The 19,057-nt window shown below is 36.8% G+C and overlaps 1 protein-coding gene across 2 annotated transcripts in view; it reads left to right on the forward strand.

The window, feature by feature from the left end:
• Positions 1–1,393: 1,393 nt before the first annotated feature.
• LOC141351091 (rho GTPase-activating protein 45-like) overlaps positions 1,394–19,057 on the forward strand; it is a 36,264-nt gene continuing 18,600 nt past the window's right edge. Inside the window, exons 1-9 of one of the 2 annotated variants that reach the window (XM_073857448.1) lie at positions 1,394–1,658; positions 2,949–3,327; positions 11,257–11,403; positions 12,653–12,737; positions 15,476–15,548; positions 17,771–17,846; positions 18,027–18,161; positions 18,456–18,517; positions 18,818–18,928. In XM_073857448.1, the coding sequence (XP_073713549.1) occupies positions 1,566–1,658; positions 2,949–3,327; positions 11,257–11,403; positions 12,653–12,737; positions 15,476–15,548; positions 17,771–17,846; positions 18,027–18,161; positions 18,456–18,517; positions 18,818–18,928 (1,161 nt within the window). In that variant the 5' untranslated portion in view covers positions 1,394–1,565. The remainder of the gene's footprint in view (positions 1,659–2,948; positions 3,328–11,256; positions 11,404–12,652; positions 12,738–15,475; positions 15,549–17,770; positions 17,847–18,026; positions 18,162–18,455; positions 18,518–18,817; positions 18,929–19,057) is intronic. The other variant, XM_073857451.1, reaches the window with a different exon arrangement.

Below are 19,057 nucleotides of genomic sequence, written 5' to 3' on the forward strand. Positions count from 1 at the left end.
TCTCATTGCCCGAAATCACAGGCCGTCCAGGTGGATTAATCATGTCCTTATGTACTTTGGGTAAAAGGTAAAATGTCGCCATCCGAGGGTCAGGTTTAAATAAAAAATCAAATTCTTGTGTAGAAATCAAATGAAGAGTTTCGTTGCAAAACGAGATAACCACCGTTTTTTTAAATTGTTCAGAAATCTCGTTTTTTGGTCGTGCATTCCAATTAATTTCAATGCAACTGCAGTTGGTTTGTTTTGATTTAAACCTTCATACCTTAAAAAATACAGCTTAGTAGCACCATAAAACAAAATAATAACATGATAACATAATATTAAACATGTTTTAACAAAAATGTTAAAAAATGGATTTATCTCGTTTTGCAACGAAACTCCTCAAATTATTCTCTACGGCTTGAAGAAGCATTTTGTGAACATCCTGTGTTAATGTTTGTATAGGGTTGCTGGTCAGAGGCATATAAAATGTAGTATCTCCCAGCTGTTTGAAAGCTTCTTGAGTATATTGGTCATAACCCCACACAACTGTAGCACCCCCTTTGTCTGCCTTTTTAATTACAAAGTCCTTCTTATTTGAAAGGTCTTGTAAAATCTTTCTCTCCTCTTTTGTCAAATTCTGATGATGTGTATTCTTCTGTGACAAAATGTTTTCTATTTCATAGTTAACTTAAGGGTAAGTGTAGTGTTTTGTGTCATAGGACAAAAGGCAGATTTAGATTTAAATGGGGTACATTGTGATCAATGTTTGCATTTCATCAGTGCATTTGCATTTTAAAGGACACACCCAGAAACATCACATTTTTGCTTGCACCTACAATTTTAACCTGCTATAATAAATGATCTGTGGGGTATTTTGAGCTAAAACTTCACATATGTACTCTGGGGACACCAAAGATTTATTTTACATCTTAAACAAATTTAATGATATGACCCCTTTAACACTTTTGTAAGTCAAAGAAACTCTGGCCTAGTGTTAAATATTTAACTCTGTAGCCTACTGTGTTAAACTAGTACTACCTAAATAGTTAAACCTAACTCTGAACAGTTTGGAATTTCTGAATTTAGTGTTATTTTAACTTTATTATTTATCAAAGACGAAAGTTTGTCCTAAACATTTTCTTAAAATCTATAATACTGTTTTCAAGTAACGTACTGTATTTAAAATCTATAATATCGTAAAAGTGTTCATTTAACTCTGACACTGTAAGTGTGGAGCTATAAAGTGTTGAAATCAACTCTGAGAGTTCATTTAACACTGGACTTTCTGCTGTGCATTGTTCTGGTTCGTGTAGTGAATCTCACAGTTAATATGAAGGTTTTTGTGGCGTATAAAAAGTTTCTTTGTTGTGTGATGTTTGTATTGTGATTCTCCGGCAGGTGCCAGCAGCGCTGTGTGCACACAGACTGGTGCGCGTGAATGATAGAAGAGCAGGAAGAGAGCGCGCAACTGAACTCTCATGATGGGGAAGTAAGTGTGTCGCAGAAAAGCGTCAGGAAATTCTGTAAGCCACTGTCTGCCACATTTATAAAGATTATTTCTGCTGGAGTAAACAGCGTGAACAATGTTTTCTCGCAAGAGAAAGGACTTGATAACCAAAGCGCCTTCAGTCTCCAAAAAGAGTAACGCAGGAAACGCCGGAGCGCAAAACCCTTCGGTAAGACAAACTCTTCTTCCTCAGAAAACACACACACACACACACACACACACACACTGTACTAGTTGAGTTAATACTGAGGGATGCAAACATATAGCGTATGCGTTTAACAACTAGTAACTTGTTTAACCGGCCGTGCGTAAAAGTGTCTCTTCAGTTTTGTGTTTGTTATGTAGCGCGTGCAGGATTATTAGGTTCACGTGCTCGCTCTGGCTCGGTTTTCTGTTTGCATTAAACATCATTCCATGTTTATCATAAACACTGAAGTGTGTGGGAGAAAACATCAGGGAATTAGATTAGATTCTGTGGATTGCACAAAACGTTGTATTGCATTTTTTCAAGTTAACAACATATTTATACGTTTCCACTCATTATAATTGTTTATAATAATATTTAGTCAAATACAATTGATACCAAATGTAGTTTATGATGGTTTTATTACACTTGGACAGTTGACAGATTCATTCTGTACAGTTTGCGAGTCAGTTTTACCGAATCATTTAAAAGAACCGACTCAAACAATGATTCCCATTTGTGTGTGTGTGTTTATGGGATTTAAAGTAATGTCGTATCTATTCATCATCAGTGTTAAAACAGTTAGTAAATATAAGCCTTTGTTTCAGTGTTGCTCAGATATGAGTCAGAATGAGGATTAGTTCAGTCTGAATCAGATGAGACAAAAATGAGGAAGGTGTGATGGTTTGAATAAGATCAGATGAGTCAGTCCGCGAAACTGTCCAGTTTATATCCATCATGTCTTCATTTACATAATTTCATGCAACATGAAATGTGAATTGCAGCATCCATTAGTGAATCAGAACCAAAACTCCACAATGTCTTTAGTCACACATTTCCAAATGTCATTACACTGGACAACAAAGTCTAAGCATGTGTTCATTTTTAAAAATGTTAGCACTTTTCATAAAACATTTACCACAGTGAAGACAAGATGTTTTGGGACAGTTTGTGTTTAATAAAAAAATAAGTCCTTGTGGTTTGTGCAGTAAGGAGATTTCTGTGTAAACTTAAGGGGAACTAACTTCATACATCTATTATAAAATAAAAAGTCTCAGAAAAGTGAAGTTGGTTCTGAGAAGAGCTCTGTGTGTCTAGAGATGAATGCTGATTTGACCATCTAATGCATTTAAACTTCAAAGTAAAGAAATATTTCTTACTAATGTAAGTTTTTTATATTTATATTATAAGACTAACATGTAATCGTCTTAATGTTAATGAGTTATTTTCTATACAAATTCATTCATTTATTTATTCTCTTTTTCTTGAACACAGCTGTCATTTCTTCAGGAACTCTATCACTATGACACTATCGATGTTCCCTGCACATCGGTCCCTTCAGACTCCGTTACCTCCTCGTGTCCAGGTACCCCGTCCCCCCACTCCAAGCTATCAGCATGCAGCTCACCCGTCGCTCCTGTCAAACGCCCCACGGGTCTCAGCCGTCATGCCAGTGCAGCTGGTTTTCCCTTCCAGACCGCTGGGACGTGGGGTTTTCATAAGGGTTACATCCGCAGCCCTCTTACTCACGGGCATGTGTCCGATGTCATGGAGGGGTCTGTCATCGAGGTGGAGAATATCCCACTGCTCCTCAGAGATGTCGCCCGATTCGCTGAGGCCGTGGAGAAGCTAAAGGACATGGTGATGGGTGACGGTAAGAGAATTTGGTTTAGTTTGTCAGGGAATGTTTAATATTATGAGTATAAATGTATCTCGCAGTGTCGCTTCTGTTATTTATCATATTCATTGACTACAGGTTTGATGGTCAATAAAATGTATATGCAATTTCATTAGATTAGAATCTATTTATAAGGACAATATGCAATAAGTAATGAATAATTGATGACGGGCCATTGAATTATTAGAAAAATAATGCAAACCTGAGGTGGTGATGGTGATGTTACACCTCAGGTGTGCATTATTTTTCAAAAATTCAAAGTCAATTATTCTGCTTATACTACAGTTACCACACCTCAAGACATCAATCACATGATATATTTAAAGGGATTCCTCTGGTTTTTGTACTTAAATCGTTATTGTGAGTAAGACTATTTCTTCCGTGTCTCATCCAGCAGCAAAACGTAATTTTAAAGCTGCCAATGGAGGCTTGCGCCGTTGATAGCATTTTAATGCAGTTATTAATGAAGTTATTAGAAGGAGAGCGACAGAGACACAGAGAGAGAAAGAAAGATAGAAAGAAAGAAAGAGAGAGAGAGAGAGAGCAAGCGAGAGAGAGAGATTGTGTAAATGAGGCTACCTCTGTGGGTCTCTAAACAGCGCTGTTATTGCCACAGAAAATCGTCTGTCATGTTGTTTTTGTTAGTCAGTTATTACAGTTAACTATGTGAAGTGATATGGAACTGTATTGCGGTCAAGAGAGCTGCCTGGAACTACGTTCGCTGTGCGTTTCCCAGAAAATAATTGCAAACCTCAGAACCTTCATCAGCCAATCAGATTCAAGCATTCAACGGACCTGTAGTATAAGGGTGCGTCTCATTTCTCTGTCTTACCCCTTCCCCGTGAGGCGAAGTGGTGTCTCAATTCTCAGTTTGAACAAGGGCTAGGGCCAAGGCGTAGGGATACATATCCCTTGAAACGAAGTGTGATAAGGACCACACTTGAAAGAGAGGGGTAAACGTTAACGTAGGAATATCTCAGGAGAGCCGGTATCAAGACGTTTTATTGATGAATGTCGAACTGTCAAGGAGTCGCACAAATGAAAGTAACATTATTTTCTGCAGTTTAATTGAGATTATATTATGACACTCATGTTTTATGATACTTTTAATAAAATGTTCAAGCGGTTTTAATTGTAATGTTTTTGTTTTGAATCGCTAGTTAAGGCGCTAGCTAGCAGCTAAGTTATGTGTTATTTGTTACCACAACCTGAGACAACGGCATCTTCTTTGTTTGTCAACGCTTGTCTGTTTACGTAGCAGCCAGTTAGCGGCAAGGGAAGGTGACGCAAACTTGATCGAGTGGTGTCTTATTTTTTAGATGAACGATCTGTCTTACCCCTTTCCCCTTTACTCGGTTTCGAGGGGCAAGGGGAAGACGAAGACAAAGGCGAAGGGGTAAGACAGAGAAATGATATTGGCCCTAAATTTGAATAAAGTGTTTTCATTTTTAATATGTGTTGCTAAGGATTTCATTTGGACAACTTTAAAGGCAATTTTCTAAAAAATTTTAAAGGAACACACCCACATTTTGGAAATTTAGCTTATTCACCCTAACCCCCAGAGTTAGATAAGTTCACACATACCTTTCTCATCTCTGTGCGTGCTGTAACTCTGTCTGACGCAGCCACCGCTAGCTTAGCTTGGCACAAAGACTGGAAGTGAATGGCTCCAGCTAGCATTCTGCTCCCAATAAGTGACAAAATAATGTGAAAATTTTCCTATTTAGGTGTTGTAATTTGTATAGTCACAGCATGTACAAATAATAAGGTGATATGAGACACAGCCATCTTTTAACTAAATACATACTGGGAACTATATTCTCAGAAGGCGAAGCACTGCTACTGGGCGAAGTGATTTGCTCCCAGCACCCAAATCACTCCGCCGTAGCAGTGCTTCACCTTCTGAAAATATAGTTCCCAGTATGTACACTGTTAAAAGATCGCTGTGTCTCATATGACTTGTTTTTTGCAGTCTCAGATTACAGATTTTCAAATAGTTGTATCTTATAGTTTAAGATACAAGCTTAAGTAGCTTATTTATTCATCTCAATAAAAAAAAATTACCCTTGTGACTGGTTTTCTGGTCCAGGGTCACAAATATCAACAGAAGTGAGGGTTTCATCTACCAGCAATTTTGTTAAAGGGGCCATAGCATGAACATGTGACTTTTTCCATGTTTAAGTGCTATAATTGGGTCCCCAGTGCTTCTATTAACCTTGAAAATGTGAAAAAGAAAATGTGAAATGTGATGTCAGAAGGGGATCTTATTATAATAATACCGCCCCTTAATCTGCACCATCCAACAATTGAGTTTCAATTTCAACAAACTACGATTATGGTGATCAGTGTTTGAATTTTATCAGCTCATTCATTAAAGGACACACCCAGAAACGCCACATTTTTGTGGTAAAAGTGACAATTTTAACATGCTATTATAAATTATCTGTGGGGTATTATGAGCTAAAACTTCACATACACACTCTGGGGACACCAAAGATTTATTTTACATTTTAAAAGAAGTCTTGTGACATGCCCACTTTAACAAATCAATTCTATTTGTTGCATATATGTTTGAGTAAATATGTTTAATAATAAGAGAAAATGTTTACTGTAGGGATTCAGTAATGAGTATTTAGACAACTGGATTCTGTTTGGTATTTACATAACTGACATTGACAAAGATTCATAAATGCTTTCTCATTGTTAGTTAATGTCAGTTAATGCTAATGCAGTTGTTCATGTTTTATAACATTTTATAAATTTTATAAATGTATCATTCAGTAATGCTAAAATTAACATAAACTAAGATGAATACAGGCTGTAAGTATTGTTCATTGTTGGTTAATGTTAACTCTCTTAATGCATTTTTCTATCTTGCAAACCGTCCTTCAGTATATTCACTAGTGTATGTTGTATGATGTGATAACCGGGTTGAGTGTCTCTTTAGTCTAGCTGTGATCGGCCATTTTTAACACAAGTTACATTTCCATGTTGAAAGAGAGGAAGGAAGAGAAGTGCGTCAGATGTTTTCTTTGTTGCCTTCAGTTTGAGATTACACGTCCGCCAAGTTTCACCCCCCCCGCCCTTCTTTCAAATGTCTGTAAGAGTTTAATCCTGACACCGGCCGAACACTTTTCACACATTTACACATCATCTCAAACCTGAACACACAAATCTGTTTTATTCGATTCTGTATCGGGGCTTTCAGACGCTCAGAAGTTTGAATAATGACGCAGTTGCTCCGGTGATCTGAATGTTTGTTAGGTGTTTCTGATATTCTAGTAAATATGGCTCATGTCTGTTCAGTAAGTGTTTAATGAGAGTTTTATTATCTATTAAACAAAAGTCATGATACACTAGAGAAGCAATGTGCCACTTCTCCCCAACAAAATCCCAACACTCTCACAAGCAATAATGTTTTTATGTAAAATCATACATAAACTCTGTTTGGCGGTTTCCCGGACAGGGATTAGACTAGTCCTAGACTAAAATAAATGTAAGAGCTGTCCAAACTGAAAACAGCTTGCACTGACAGATCTTAAAATACATCAGTGCCTTTTGTTTGTCTCAAAATGCACACAAGTAATGTTTGTTAAAACTAGTTATATTCCTAATTAAATTAAGGTCTAGTCCTGGTTTAAGCTAATCCCTGTCCGGGAAACCAGCCCTGTGTGTTTTACAGATCTGAGAACTGTCTGAACTCTTACGAACTTCCTCAAAGTTACTCGCTTTTCATCAGCTCATCTTCCTGTTTACATTTAGCCTGCTTATAGAGTTTCATTACTGATGTTTCCCAACTCATTTCAAAACACACAAACCTTTACTGAAAAATGCAAAAGTCTGGCACATTGCTGCACTGTAAAAATGCAGCATTTCTGTCAAATCTGTCAAACTTAATTTGTCAACTTATCAAAACTTAAAATTGACTTGCAAAACTAAGTTGTTTTAACTTCATCCTGCATGTGGTTTGTGTTGTAATGTACTCTTATTTGTCTCTGTGGGGATGAAGCTACATGAGATTATTCACACATTTATATTTAGTTATTGAACAGTTACAGTCTGCATGTCTGCGCAGCTGACGCTGTTTATTCACACTTCATTTGATGAGCAGACGACATGATGTTTGTCACATGACCTGACTGTTGCATCACGTATGATAGGTGGATGTGTTTTAAGGTGGTCAGGCTGAGTAATGTGATATGAGAGGAAACTGTGGTCAGGTCAGGACATGTGTGAGCCCCCAAAAAATCCCCCTTATGTTCTCCTGTAAAACACTTCGGAGTATTGCAATCATTACAGTTAATATAACAAACATAGTGTTAATTTTCAAATCTGCATTTGTTTAGAGTTTGATGAAATAAACAGGGTAACATGAAGGCAGTACCAACATCTAGAAAGAAGAATATCACAATGTTTTTTTTTTCTTCAGTAAGCAACCTCACAGAATTGCATTGAAACATTATAAACTACCCTCCTGAATTGTTTCAACCCCATGGCTGCTTTAAATATGGACATTTTCTCAGTTAATGTTGGGTTTGTCCATATTTTACCCAATCATAAGTTGAAACAACCTAGTATTTTGTAACATGTTATCTGCTGTATAGCCACACCCTGGCAACGCCCCAGAACGGCCCTCCGGCGTCACAACAAAATCTACAGATATGAGTTCTCAAGCCATCTGACATGCATATTTCCATCATCTTTCAGACTAACACAATTTGAGTTATTTTAGAAAATGTTCTGGCTCTTCCAAGCTTTATAAGGGTAGAAAACAGGCTCCACGACTTTTAATCCTAAAAAAGTGCAAAAAGTGAAAAGGTAATTCACTCGACTCCAGTGCGGTAATGAAGCCCTTTTAAATGTAATTGATGCAATTTTGCAAGAAAAATATCCATATTTAAAACTTTTAAAACTATAACTATAGTTTCTGTTAGCAGCTAATGCGAATTATTCATAGCGTACAATGCGAAGATACGGTGAGAATAGACGTTCGCGAAAATCGTGCATTGTGAGTTGTTTTCACAGTAAAATAAATAAATGCAGCACTTTTGTTAAATCAACAAATTTTTATGTAACTTTAACTTTATTTAAGTTAAACAATTTCAACTTGTTTTTATAAGTTAAGTCAACTTACCACAGGTAATGACAGGTAATCTGCAGCAAGATTACTATTATAATAAGTGTTATAAATTTTTGTGTAATATTAAACTGTACCTGTCAAAATGATTTGCAGCATTCAGGTTACCGTGTGTTATTGGTTTTGAGCGGTTGTTTTCTCGAAATAACATACCTTGAAATGTTGTGACTGGCCAATCAGAATGTAGCATTTTAGTGTGCCGTGTAATAAAAAGTTGTAGATATTTTTCTAACAAAACTGCATCGATTACTCTCAGAAGGTCTTTGTTAAACCCCCTGTAGCCATGTGGATTACTTTTGTGAAGTAAGGATACACTTTTTGGGCTTAAATATCGTGGACCCTGTTTTCTACCCTTAGGAAGCTTGGAATATTTTCTAAAATATCTCAAATTGTGTTTGTCTGAAAGTTGATGTCCATATGTATCTCGGATGGTTTGAGGGTGAGGAAATCATGTTGTAATTTTCATTTTTCGCTTTAATGTCAGATGAAAGTGTATAAATATGTTTGAAGCTTCACCCTCGCTTGTGTTATTGTGTGTTTGTGCATTTTTAAGAACACCCACAGTCTCAACATACATTGAGAGAGAGAGATACACACACAAGCACTTTTGTTATACACAACAACAGCTTTCATTGTCCTGCTGAAATGGATGAGATTTCAGGAGCCAAACTCTGGCTATTTTACCCACGATTCCTTTGTTCCTTTGATTTATCATGACTGCTACAGAGAGAGAAAGTGTGGTGAAATCATCTGCATTTATATCAGGACTCTTGTGATATTGAACAAGATATGCAACTTGATTACTAGCTGTTTAACCTAATAGATAAGAGATGATAAGAGATATGAGTGTTTTAGTGATACTCTTCCTTCTTGTTGTATTAAATGCAGTGTATGTGGTGCAGTGAAGTGTATTATGAGTAGGAAGTGGACAGAAGGCAGTACAGTGTGGTGTCACATGATAACAGCTAAACATAGAGTCATTTTAACCAATGTTTGTATTGTGTGTTATACTCTATCCTCATATAGTGTTTAGGAATGCACCGATATATCGGCGGTCTTCAACCTTTTGTATTCTAAGGACCCCTTAATGGATACAAAGGAATACATGTATCAAATTCATATTGTTTTTATTATTAAAGATGCACCGATATATCGGACAATAATCGGTATCGGACAATAAAAGCGTTTTTTCTCACCGTTGGCTGATAGTATCAAATCTGCCGATAGTCATGGCCGATATATCCTGTCAATCAAAAGAAAACTGGAAAACACAATGAATTTGAGCCCTGTGTAAAGAAAATTAAAAAAAAACATCACTAGTTTAATGTTTGATATAAATGGTCATTATGTATATGAATAAAATTCACAAAATTGAATCTTCAGAATTTAGTTAGATTGCAAATTATTATAACCACTAAACTATACCAACAAATGTTACAAAAACCATACTGATGTGGACATCTTGAGACAAAACAATGGCACTGATATAAGTTAAGATATGTCAATACAAGTTGTTTTTAAATGAACACAGCTCAAACATGCATTTTAGTCTAGGACTAGGATGAGCCATGTCCAGGAAACCACTCCTTTGTGTTTGTGGAAGATTTAGGGGTGGTTTCCCAGACATGGATTAGCTAAAACCAGGACTAGACCTATAGTTTAATTATGAAATATAACTAGTTTTAACAAACATGCCTTACTAAAACATTACTGGTGTGCATTTCGAGGCAAAACGAAGTGCACTGATGTATTTTAAGATATGTCAGTGCAAGTTGTTTTCAGTTTGGACAACTCTTACATTTATTTTAGTCTAGGACTATTGTAATCCCTGTCTGGGAAACTGCCCCGTAATGTTCATAGGTAATCTGCTGAAGTTCACTTGTGGTTCCTGTAACACATCTCTATGAACTTCATACATCCACTAACAATCTCCTAGACCAGTGGTTCTCAAACTTTTTCAGCGTGCGGCCCCCCTTGTACGGTGCATCCCTTCGAGCCCCCCCAAAGAAAATTTATGACATTCCAAAAACTTAAAATTTAAAAATGAATCAAAACATATTAATTCAATGTAGTGCTGTTGGTTAGTAGACTTATTTTTCTGACATTTAATTACACTGAATTTATGATACATTTTATAAAATGTTATTAAACCAGGGGCCCCCTGGCACCATATCAGGGCCCCCCAGGGGGCCATGGCCCCCAGTTTGAGAACCACTGTCCTAGACACAGACATCAAAGATTCAAAAACATTTCAGCAATGAAGTTAGGTCAGAGACTAAATTAAAAAAATTGTTAAACGCTCTCTATTTTTTCATTCACTATGGATTGAAGCATCTGCTAAATGAACAAATGTAAAGGCTTTGATATTTTCTCAAACACAATGACATCTGTAACAGTGACAGTAATGATGACATCATTATTATTAAAGCAACACTGTGTAGTTTTTTTTACCTTTAAGTAATGTCTCTAAAATTATTTCAGTGATAGAACAACTTTTAACTGGACAAATTGTACTGTTGCTGCAACCTGAGCAACCTCCTAGCTGCTACAAGCACACTTTGAAAGTGGTGGTGGAGGGTAGAGCACACAGCCCCGCCCCTCCCCCTGCCTGCAGAAGAGTGTCTGATACCAGGCACTGTTGCACTTTTCAACCACATGGGGGGGGGGGCTGTAAGTCATTTTTACATGGAAACTACATAGTGTTGCTTTAAGATGACTGTAAGACTTCATATTTAAAGTTTGTTTGTTTGTTTGTTTAATCTTTGCAGTGAAAGAAGATACACACAGCAGGTCAGCGGTTCATGAGTGTTTGGGAGAAGTTTTACGAGTGTTACGTCAGGTGATCAGTACATATCCACTACTGAACACTGTAGAAACACTCACGGCAGCGGGAACTCTCATCTCAAAGGTTAAAGGTCAGATCAAACACAAGTCTCTCACATCTTTATGATCACAAACACATCAACATCTAAGTTAGATTAGTCACAAATATCAAAACAGCACACAGCAAAATCCCCAGAATTAAATGAACACTGCTGTGTATATATTGTCCCAACCTTAAAATATAACACTGAAGCAGTGGAGTCTAACTTTATCAGAAAAAGATACTTCTGATAAGTATGCAAACACTAAATTAATAGATCAGTTTTCTAGATGATGCTGTTAAGACTTTGTCAATTTCAACTAAAACAAACGCTGATCACCATAATGGTGACTTTAACTGAAACAGCCAACATCTATACCTAAGTTAAGAAATAAATCTACAAGTAAGATGTAAAATGCAATTTTAGTTTTCAAACAGAGAAGTGATGAAGAGGATAAAGTTACAGATTGAAGCTTTTAACTTTGCTTCAGTTTTACTTTTTAACACTCTGTAAGATGAAGTCAAATATACACTCAGCAGTTTTCATTTTACTCTGGGGATTAAATACCAAAATGTTTTTCTTATTCTACAGACACAGAATTTAAATTTAAATGATCTTTGAATTTAATATGTAATGTCACCTGTAATCGTTTCAAGAATCACCCATTCTGATGTAAAGGACATGTCTGATTGACACATTAACCACCAATCACAGCTCACTTTATTATTATACATGTTGTTTACAGGAAGCAATAGATCATCCATTACACGTCACAGGTTCCTCTAAAAATATTATTCAGACCAGAAGCCTTTAGACTTTAATTTAAAGACATTAAACATAAGAGAACTTTACACAATCATGTGTACGTGTTTGTTATCTTGTGTGGTTTTCTGGTTGTTGTGTCTCTACATTGAACACACATTAAAGGGACAGTTCACCAAAAAATTAAAATTCTGTCATCATTTACTCCAAACTGATCAGAAGCCCCATTGACATCCATAGTAGGAAAAAATACTATGGAAGTCAATGGAGCTTCTGATTAGTTACAAACATTCCTCCAAATATATTCCTTTGTGTTCATCAGAAGTAATTTATACAGGTTTGAAACAACATGAGAGTAAGTAAATGATGAGAGAATTTTCTTTTTTTGGTGAACTATCCCTTTAAACTGGTCTGATGGACATTCATACAGGTGTTCCACCTTTGTCTATAAATGTGACATCACTTCTGGTTTTTGTGTGTGATTAAAGCAGAAGTGTGTTTAGATGTTTCAATCGTTTTTCTTCTCCGTGTCGTTCAGGGTTGAGTTATGAAGGCACCACAGATGCTCAGAAGAAAGACTTTGAGAAAGCAATCGAGACCATCGCCGTGGCCTTCAGCAGCAAGTAAGAACAAACAGTTAATTTACTTCAGCCGTTCTGAATGACGATGATGAATAATGTTGAAGGAATAGATAACAACTTCAGTGTGACCATTATCCGAAGCCATTTACACCTTATGTTATCTCTATATTACATATGTTCACTAGTACCTGGTAATCAAACCCCTTACCTTGATGTTGCGAGCGCCATGAGCTACATGAATATCATCTAATATATGTGCTCACTGGGTTTACACTGCAAATAGAAAAAAAGATGAAAGTTTTGTCCTGATCTCAGATCTAAAACAAAATAAAGAGATTAGTAAACAATATCCGTTATCTGTACAAGAAACTTAACCCATTAAACAAATTGGGAACTTAAAAAAATTGATTCATTTAACTCATGCCATTATCTAAATTAATTTACAGTAATGAGCTTCATATTACAGCTTAAACATTTCAATTCTGCTGGGTTATTTTAAACCCAATGCTGCATACATATTAAACAGAATTAAAAATAACCAAGCATTGCATTGAAACAACCCAGCAAAGGTTTATTTATAACCCAACATGTGTTCGGTCCAATATTTACCCAGCAGTGGGTTAAAAATAACCCAGCAGAATTAAGAGTGAACATCACTCAGGTTTCTTCTAGAATTATAAAAATGAAATAATGCTCTGATTTTAAATAAACGTGTTCATACGAAAGTAAATGTGACCCTGGAGCACAAAACCAGTGTTAAGTCACATGGATATATTTGTAGCAATAGCCAATAATACATTGTATAAGTCAAATATATATTTTTATGACAAAAATCATTAGGATATTAACCTCCTAAGACCCAAGTTTTAGTTTGTCTTTTCAGATTTCTTCCAACTATTTGGGGTTAGGAACAACCAATAAATATAATAACCAAATAATAAGCAGTGTAATTGTCCACGTTTGTGTACAATAGGTCTTACTGTGGGTTCACACCAGACGCGCTTGAGGCGCAAATTCGCGTCTAACGTGCGTAGTTGGACGCTTGAACATTTTGAGTGTTCTCGCTTCATTCGTGTGTAAAAGCTGCGTGAGAAATTCTGGTCATCGAGATATTCGCATCATGGGGAGGGGCTTCTGCGACCTGTAATCACGTCACTACTAGAGCAAACTCCTGATTGGTTAACACAATCAGATTTTTAAACTCTCGCGTTTCCTGCGGCAATGCTCAATTCGCGTCATTCGCCCGAATTAGACACGCGAATGAGGCGGAATCACGTCTACAGTGCGCGCTAAATGCCTCATTCGCGCCGCACGACCTACAAACGCGTGTCAACGCGTCTTTACATTGACTTAACATTGAAATCACTCGCGCTTGACGCCTTTATCGCGGCTGGTGTGAACACAGCATTAGGAGGTTAAAGGTGCAGTGTGTAGATTTTAGCAGCGTCTAGTGGTGAGGTTGTGAATTGCACCCCTCCCTTTTGAAGCACATAGAGAATCTACAGTAGCCACCACAGGACAAACTTGTCATCGTCTGAGACAACATATATATATTCTTGATGCGGCGTTCACATAGGACGCGGTGCGCGCTGCGCTGCGCTATGAAACCCATTCATTTCAATGGCTTGCGCCGCGCAAGGGCGGTTTGTTGTTGCGTCGAGCAAAGCACGGGCGCAGCGAGCGCAGCTTGCGCTCACACCGCGGTCAAAGTTAAAAATAGTTTAACTTTTGCGCTGCGCTCTGTGACGATTACCCATGCGCCAATAGAAACGGGGCTTATACTCGGGTCTGGCCAACAGAGCACAAGCGGCGAGCGCAGTGCACACCGCTTCCTATGTGAAAGCCGCATTAGGCATCGTCAGTGTTTAGTGTGTGACCTCTCTTGGCACTAAACACATCTTGAGCGTTTTTGAGCTGAATGAAGTAAAAAGACTCATTTCTTTAAAATGAGAAATTAGGATTTAATTTTATTTAGGTTTAAGAGATCCTGCAGTTTCCTGCTATTGGTCAAGTGGAAGGGGAGTTTACCCTAAAAACTTGACACATCAGTTTACATTTTTATACAGTTTTTAATACTTTATGCAAATTTCTTGCATTTTCTGGATGGATTCTGTTAAAGAGACTAAGAAACAATTATATATGATTACTATACAATTGTAAAACATCAAATCTAATCCTGGCATGGTGGCTTAAAGGTGCAGTGGGTAAATTTTTGCGGCATCTAGTGGTAAGGTTGGGAATTGCAACCAACGGCTCAGTCCACTGCTGTCCTCTTGCTTTTGAAACACATAGAGAAGCTACGGTAGCCTCCACCGGACAAACATGTCATTGTTGGAGACAACTTAGTAATAAAGTTTGTCCGTTAAGGGCTTCTGTAGAAACATGGCGGCACAAAATGGCGGCTTCCATGTAAGGGGACCCTCAGTGTATGTAGATATTCTAAGGCAATAAACACATAACGGTTCATTATGAAAGGTCTTTATACACCCCTAGTAATTTAGTTTTTTATATTATTTTGCATTTCTGTCAAGAGATCCTTCTAAAAATTACACACTGCACCTTTAAGACTTTTGCACAGTACTGTATATTAGGACTTCATTTGCACTAGTTTTGTAGTTTAGGGTCACATATCTGATCATTTCAGGATGAAGTGATCTGAGCAATACACACCACGTGATCTTATAATGCTACTTTAATAAGAGTTTCTGTGTTTATTTCTCCTAAACTAATGAACATCATCATCATCATCATCTGATCCAGCCCATCTTCCTTTTTTTCAGTGTTTCAGAGCTGTTGATGGGTGAGATTGACAGCTCGACTCTTCTGTCACTGCCACCAACAGAGAAGAGCAGAGTGAGTAAACTTTGTGTGTTTGTGTGTGTGTGTGTGTGTTTGTGTGGGTTGCTTCCTGCTTTGTTATGCGAGCGTTTTGTTTCCTTAGCACCTCTGTACAGTCTAACGGTTGCTCTGTCGACACACTTGTGTAAAAAACTCTTTATAATGACGCACAGGATTATTTTTATCATCTTCAGAAGGGTCATTACACACACATAATGCAACTCTAAGTTGCGTTTGTCTCCTTTGTGTCTGGTGTACAAGTGTTAAATGCATTTGGTTCAGATAGTGAGAGATATTGACCGTTTCAGACACAGAAAAGTGAAGTAATATACAGCAAGAGGACGACTGAATGTCCTGACAGCTTTAGAAAAGGAAGTCATGTAGAGTATTACAATCTCACCACATGATGTTTCAGATAAAACTATTATAGACTCTGTTTATTTACTATATACATAATGTTATACCTTATTCATGAGTGAACCAATATTACTAAGATTATTACTTTTAAGAATTCATTTATATTTGTGCGCCGGTCTGTGTAAGCTCAAGTCATGTATTTGTGATTTACTGTTTTCTACATCAAAACATCAAACATAATGTAAAGATTATTCTGTGAAAATATGTGACCCTGGCCCAGAAATCCAGTCATAAGCGTCAAGTTTAAGATTGAATTGAGATACTGAAAAGCAGAATAAATAGGTTTTCCATTGATGTATTAAAAAATGTAAAGATCTCCAAATGAAGTCCTATATTTATGATAATCAATTTACAAAATATCTTCATGTAACAAGATCTCTACTTAATACACTCTAAAAATGTCTGGGTTTGACCCATAATGGGTAAATATTGGACAGAACACGTACTGGGTTAAAAATTGACCCAATGCTGGGTTATTTTAACCCAACTGCGGGGTTATTATACCCCATGGTTGCATAACAACATCCCAACATTGGGTCATTTTTAACTCGTGTTCTGTCCAATATTTACCCATTATGGGTCAAACCCAACCATTTTTAGAGTGTATCCTAATGATAATAAATAAATCTATAATTTTGACCCATACAACGTATTGTTGGCTATTGCTACAAATATACCTGTGTGGCTTATGATTGGTTTTGTGGTCCAGGGTCACATATAGCCTTGATATCTTTAATATTGACTGAGTAAAATCATGTCAAAGATTAAAATCAATGTGAAATCAAACTTTGATGCTCCAAATCTCATCATTAGATTATGAGACTTTTAAAGGGTTAATTCACCCCAAAATGACAAATTTATCATAAATCACTTCCTATTATTGAACAAATGATTGCACATGTCTTTCATTCTTCTCTGGGCTTATTTGTGTCAAACTGCAGTTCATGGGACAGTCACAAGTCTCCTGGTTTCCATCATAAATATTTAAAAATGTGTTCTGAAGACAATCAAAGGCCTTGGTGGTTTAGAACGACACAGGATAAAATTGTCATTTTAGGGTGAACTAACCCTTTAACCTGAATTTCACAGAAAGGGTCACAAATAATTTTATGCTACATTATGTTACATTATACCACAGGGCTGTTGAATACTTTATTCTGATTGGTTGAGAATTGTTCCACAGGTATGCATTATTTTGTAATTGACGCACAGCTAACCTGTCAAATGTCTTAAAGGGGACATATGATGAAAATCTGACTTTTTCTATGTTTAAGTGCTATAATTGGGTCCCCAGTGCTTCTATCAATCTAGAAAATGTGTTAAAGGTCAACCCAGTATCTTAGTTTTGGTAAACCATTCTCTGCAAGCATGTGAAAAAAATAGCTAATTGAAATTTGGCCCCATTTGTGATGTCAGAAGGGGATCTTATTATAATAACACCGCCCCTTAATCTGCACTATCCAACCACAGCACTGCCATTTAGTGCAGAGATCAGCTCATTTGCATTTAAAGGGACACACCCAAAAACAGACCGTTTTTGATCACATATACAAAGTGTCAATTTTAACATGTTATAATAAATTATCTTTATGGTATTTTGAGCTAAAACTTCACGTACTCTGGGGACACCAAAGATTTTTTTGGCATCTTAAAAAAAGTCTTGTGAAATGTCCCCTTTAAAATAACCACTAGATCAATGTCTGTGGTAACCGTGGTATAAGTAGAAAAATTGACTCCAGTCCTTTGAATTATTTGAAAATAATATATTGTGTGTGTGTGTGTGTGTGTGTGTGTGTGTGTGTGTGTGTGTGTGTGTGTAGTCTATGGAGGATCTGTACAGGGTTTCATCATCACAGGGATCTGATGGAGGAGGAGAATTCAGTCATCATGACTGCAGTGAGTATGCGTGTTGTGTATTGTTCATATAAAGTTGTGCATTTATGACTCTTTATGGGCTTGTGTAGCTCAGCTGATAGATGTTAACACACACAGGTCATGGGTTTGAGTCTCATATATACGCTGATGATGATCATATAATCTGATGTCTGTTTAATATAATGTGTTATGTTGTGTTAGCAGTGAGTGCACAAGAAGTTGATATTCTCCTACAGCGCAGTGAAGGTGGAGTCGACTCGGCTCTCAGTTACACCAAATCTATCGCCAAATACATGAAAGACATCATTGGATACGTAGACAAGAGAATCGCTCTCGGTAACATCATGCATTTATTTACTGATTCTGATAAAGAAACTTTATCAAACGCGTGTACAACTTTTTGATCTACTGTATTGTGATTGGCCAGTCAATATTTCATGTCAATTTGTTTATTTGTTAAGTGGCTGTGAAGATTAATGTAATGTACCCACCTTAACAATATTTAACCTCTCTGATGATGATGATAATAACAAACACAAACCTTTGAATGTCATCGTCTCTTTACAACCATGAGAAATAAAGCGGATATGTTTGTTTGTACTGAGGTTGTGATTATTTTGTTCCTGACAGAAAATGAGTTCTCCAAAGGTCTTCAGAGACTCTATCAGTCCTGTAAACAAAACATTATTCAGGTACTGTAGATTTACATCATCTTTACAGTTATTATGATATATCTACATGTATGTGATGAATGTGATAAAGTCAGATGCACAAGCACACTTCTCCAGCAAAACACATTTGTAGGTTTAAAATAAATCAATATCTAGTGTTGTTGAACATGAAGACACTTTGTGTTTGATAGATGATAGTTTTGTGCTGTAGAGAGGACACTTGTGCTGATGTTTGATGTAATGTAAATGTTATGATGTGAATGAGGGGTTGTGTTGTTGTGTATGTTTACAGTAGTGTGTTAATCTCTGTGTCTGTTTCAGGAAAACATGCCGTTATTGTCGATCTTCTCATTGGCTCTTGAGCAGGACTCAGAGCAGAGCAGTGGTTTACAACAGGCCACAAACAACATCTATACACACTCATTTCTGCAGGTAACACACACAACACAACACACAAATAACATACTGACTTCAAGATGTTGGTCTGAAAGTTAAAAAAAGTTGCTTCTTTAAATAATAGTTGAATGTCATGCATATATTTCACCCCAAAATTAGTAATAT

This window comes from Misgurnus anguillicaudatus, chromosome 2 (assembly GCF_027580225.2).
Source record: "Misgurnus anguillicaudatus chromosome 2, ASM2758022v2, whole genome shotgun sequence".
Taxonomy (NCBI): Eukaryota; Metazoa; Chordata; class Actinopteri; order Cypriniformes; family Cobitidae; genus Misgurnus; species Misgurnus anguillicaudatus.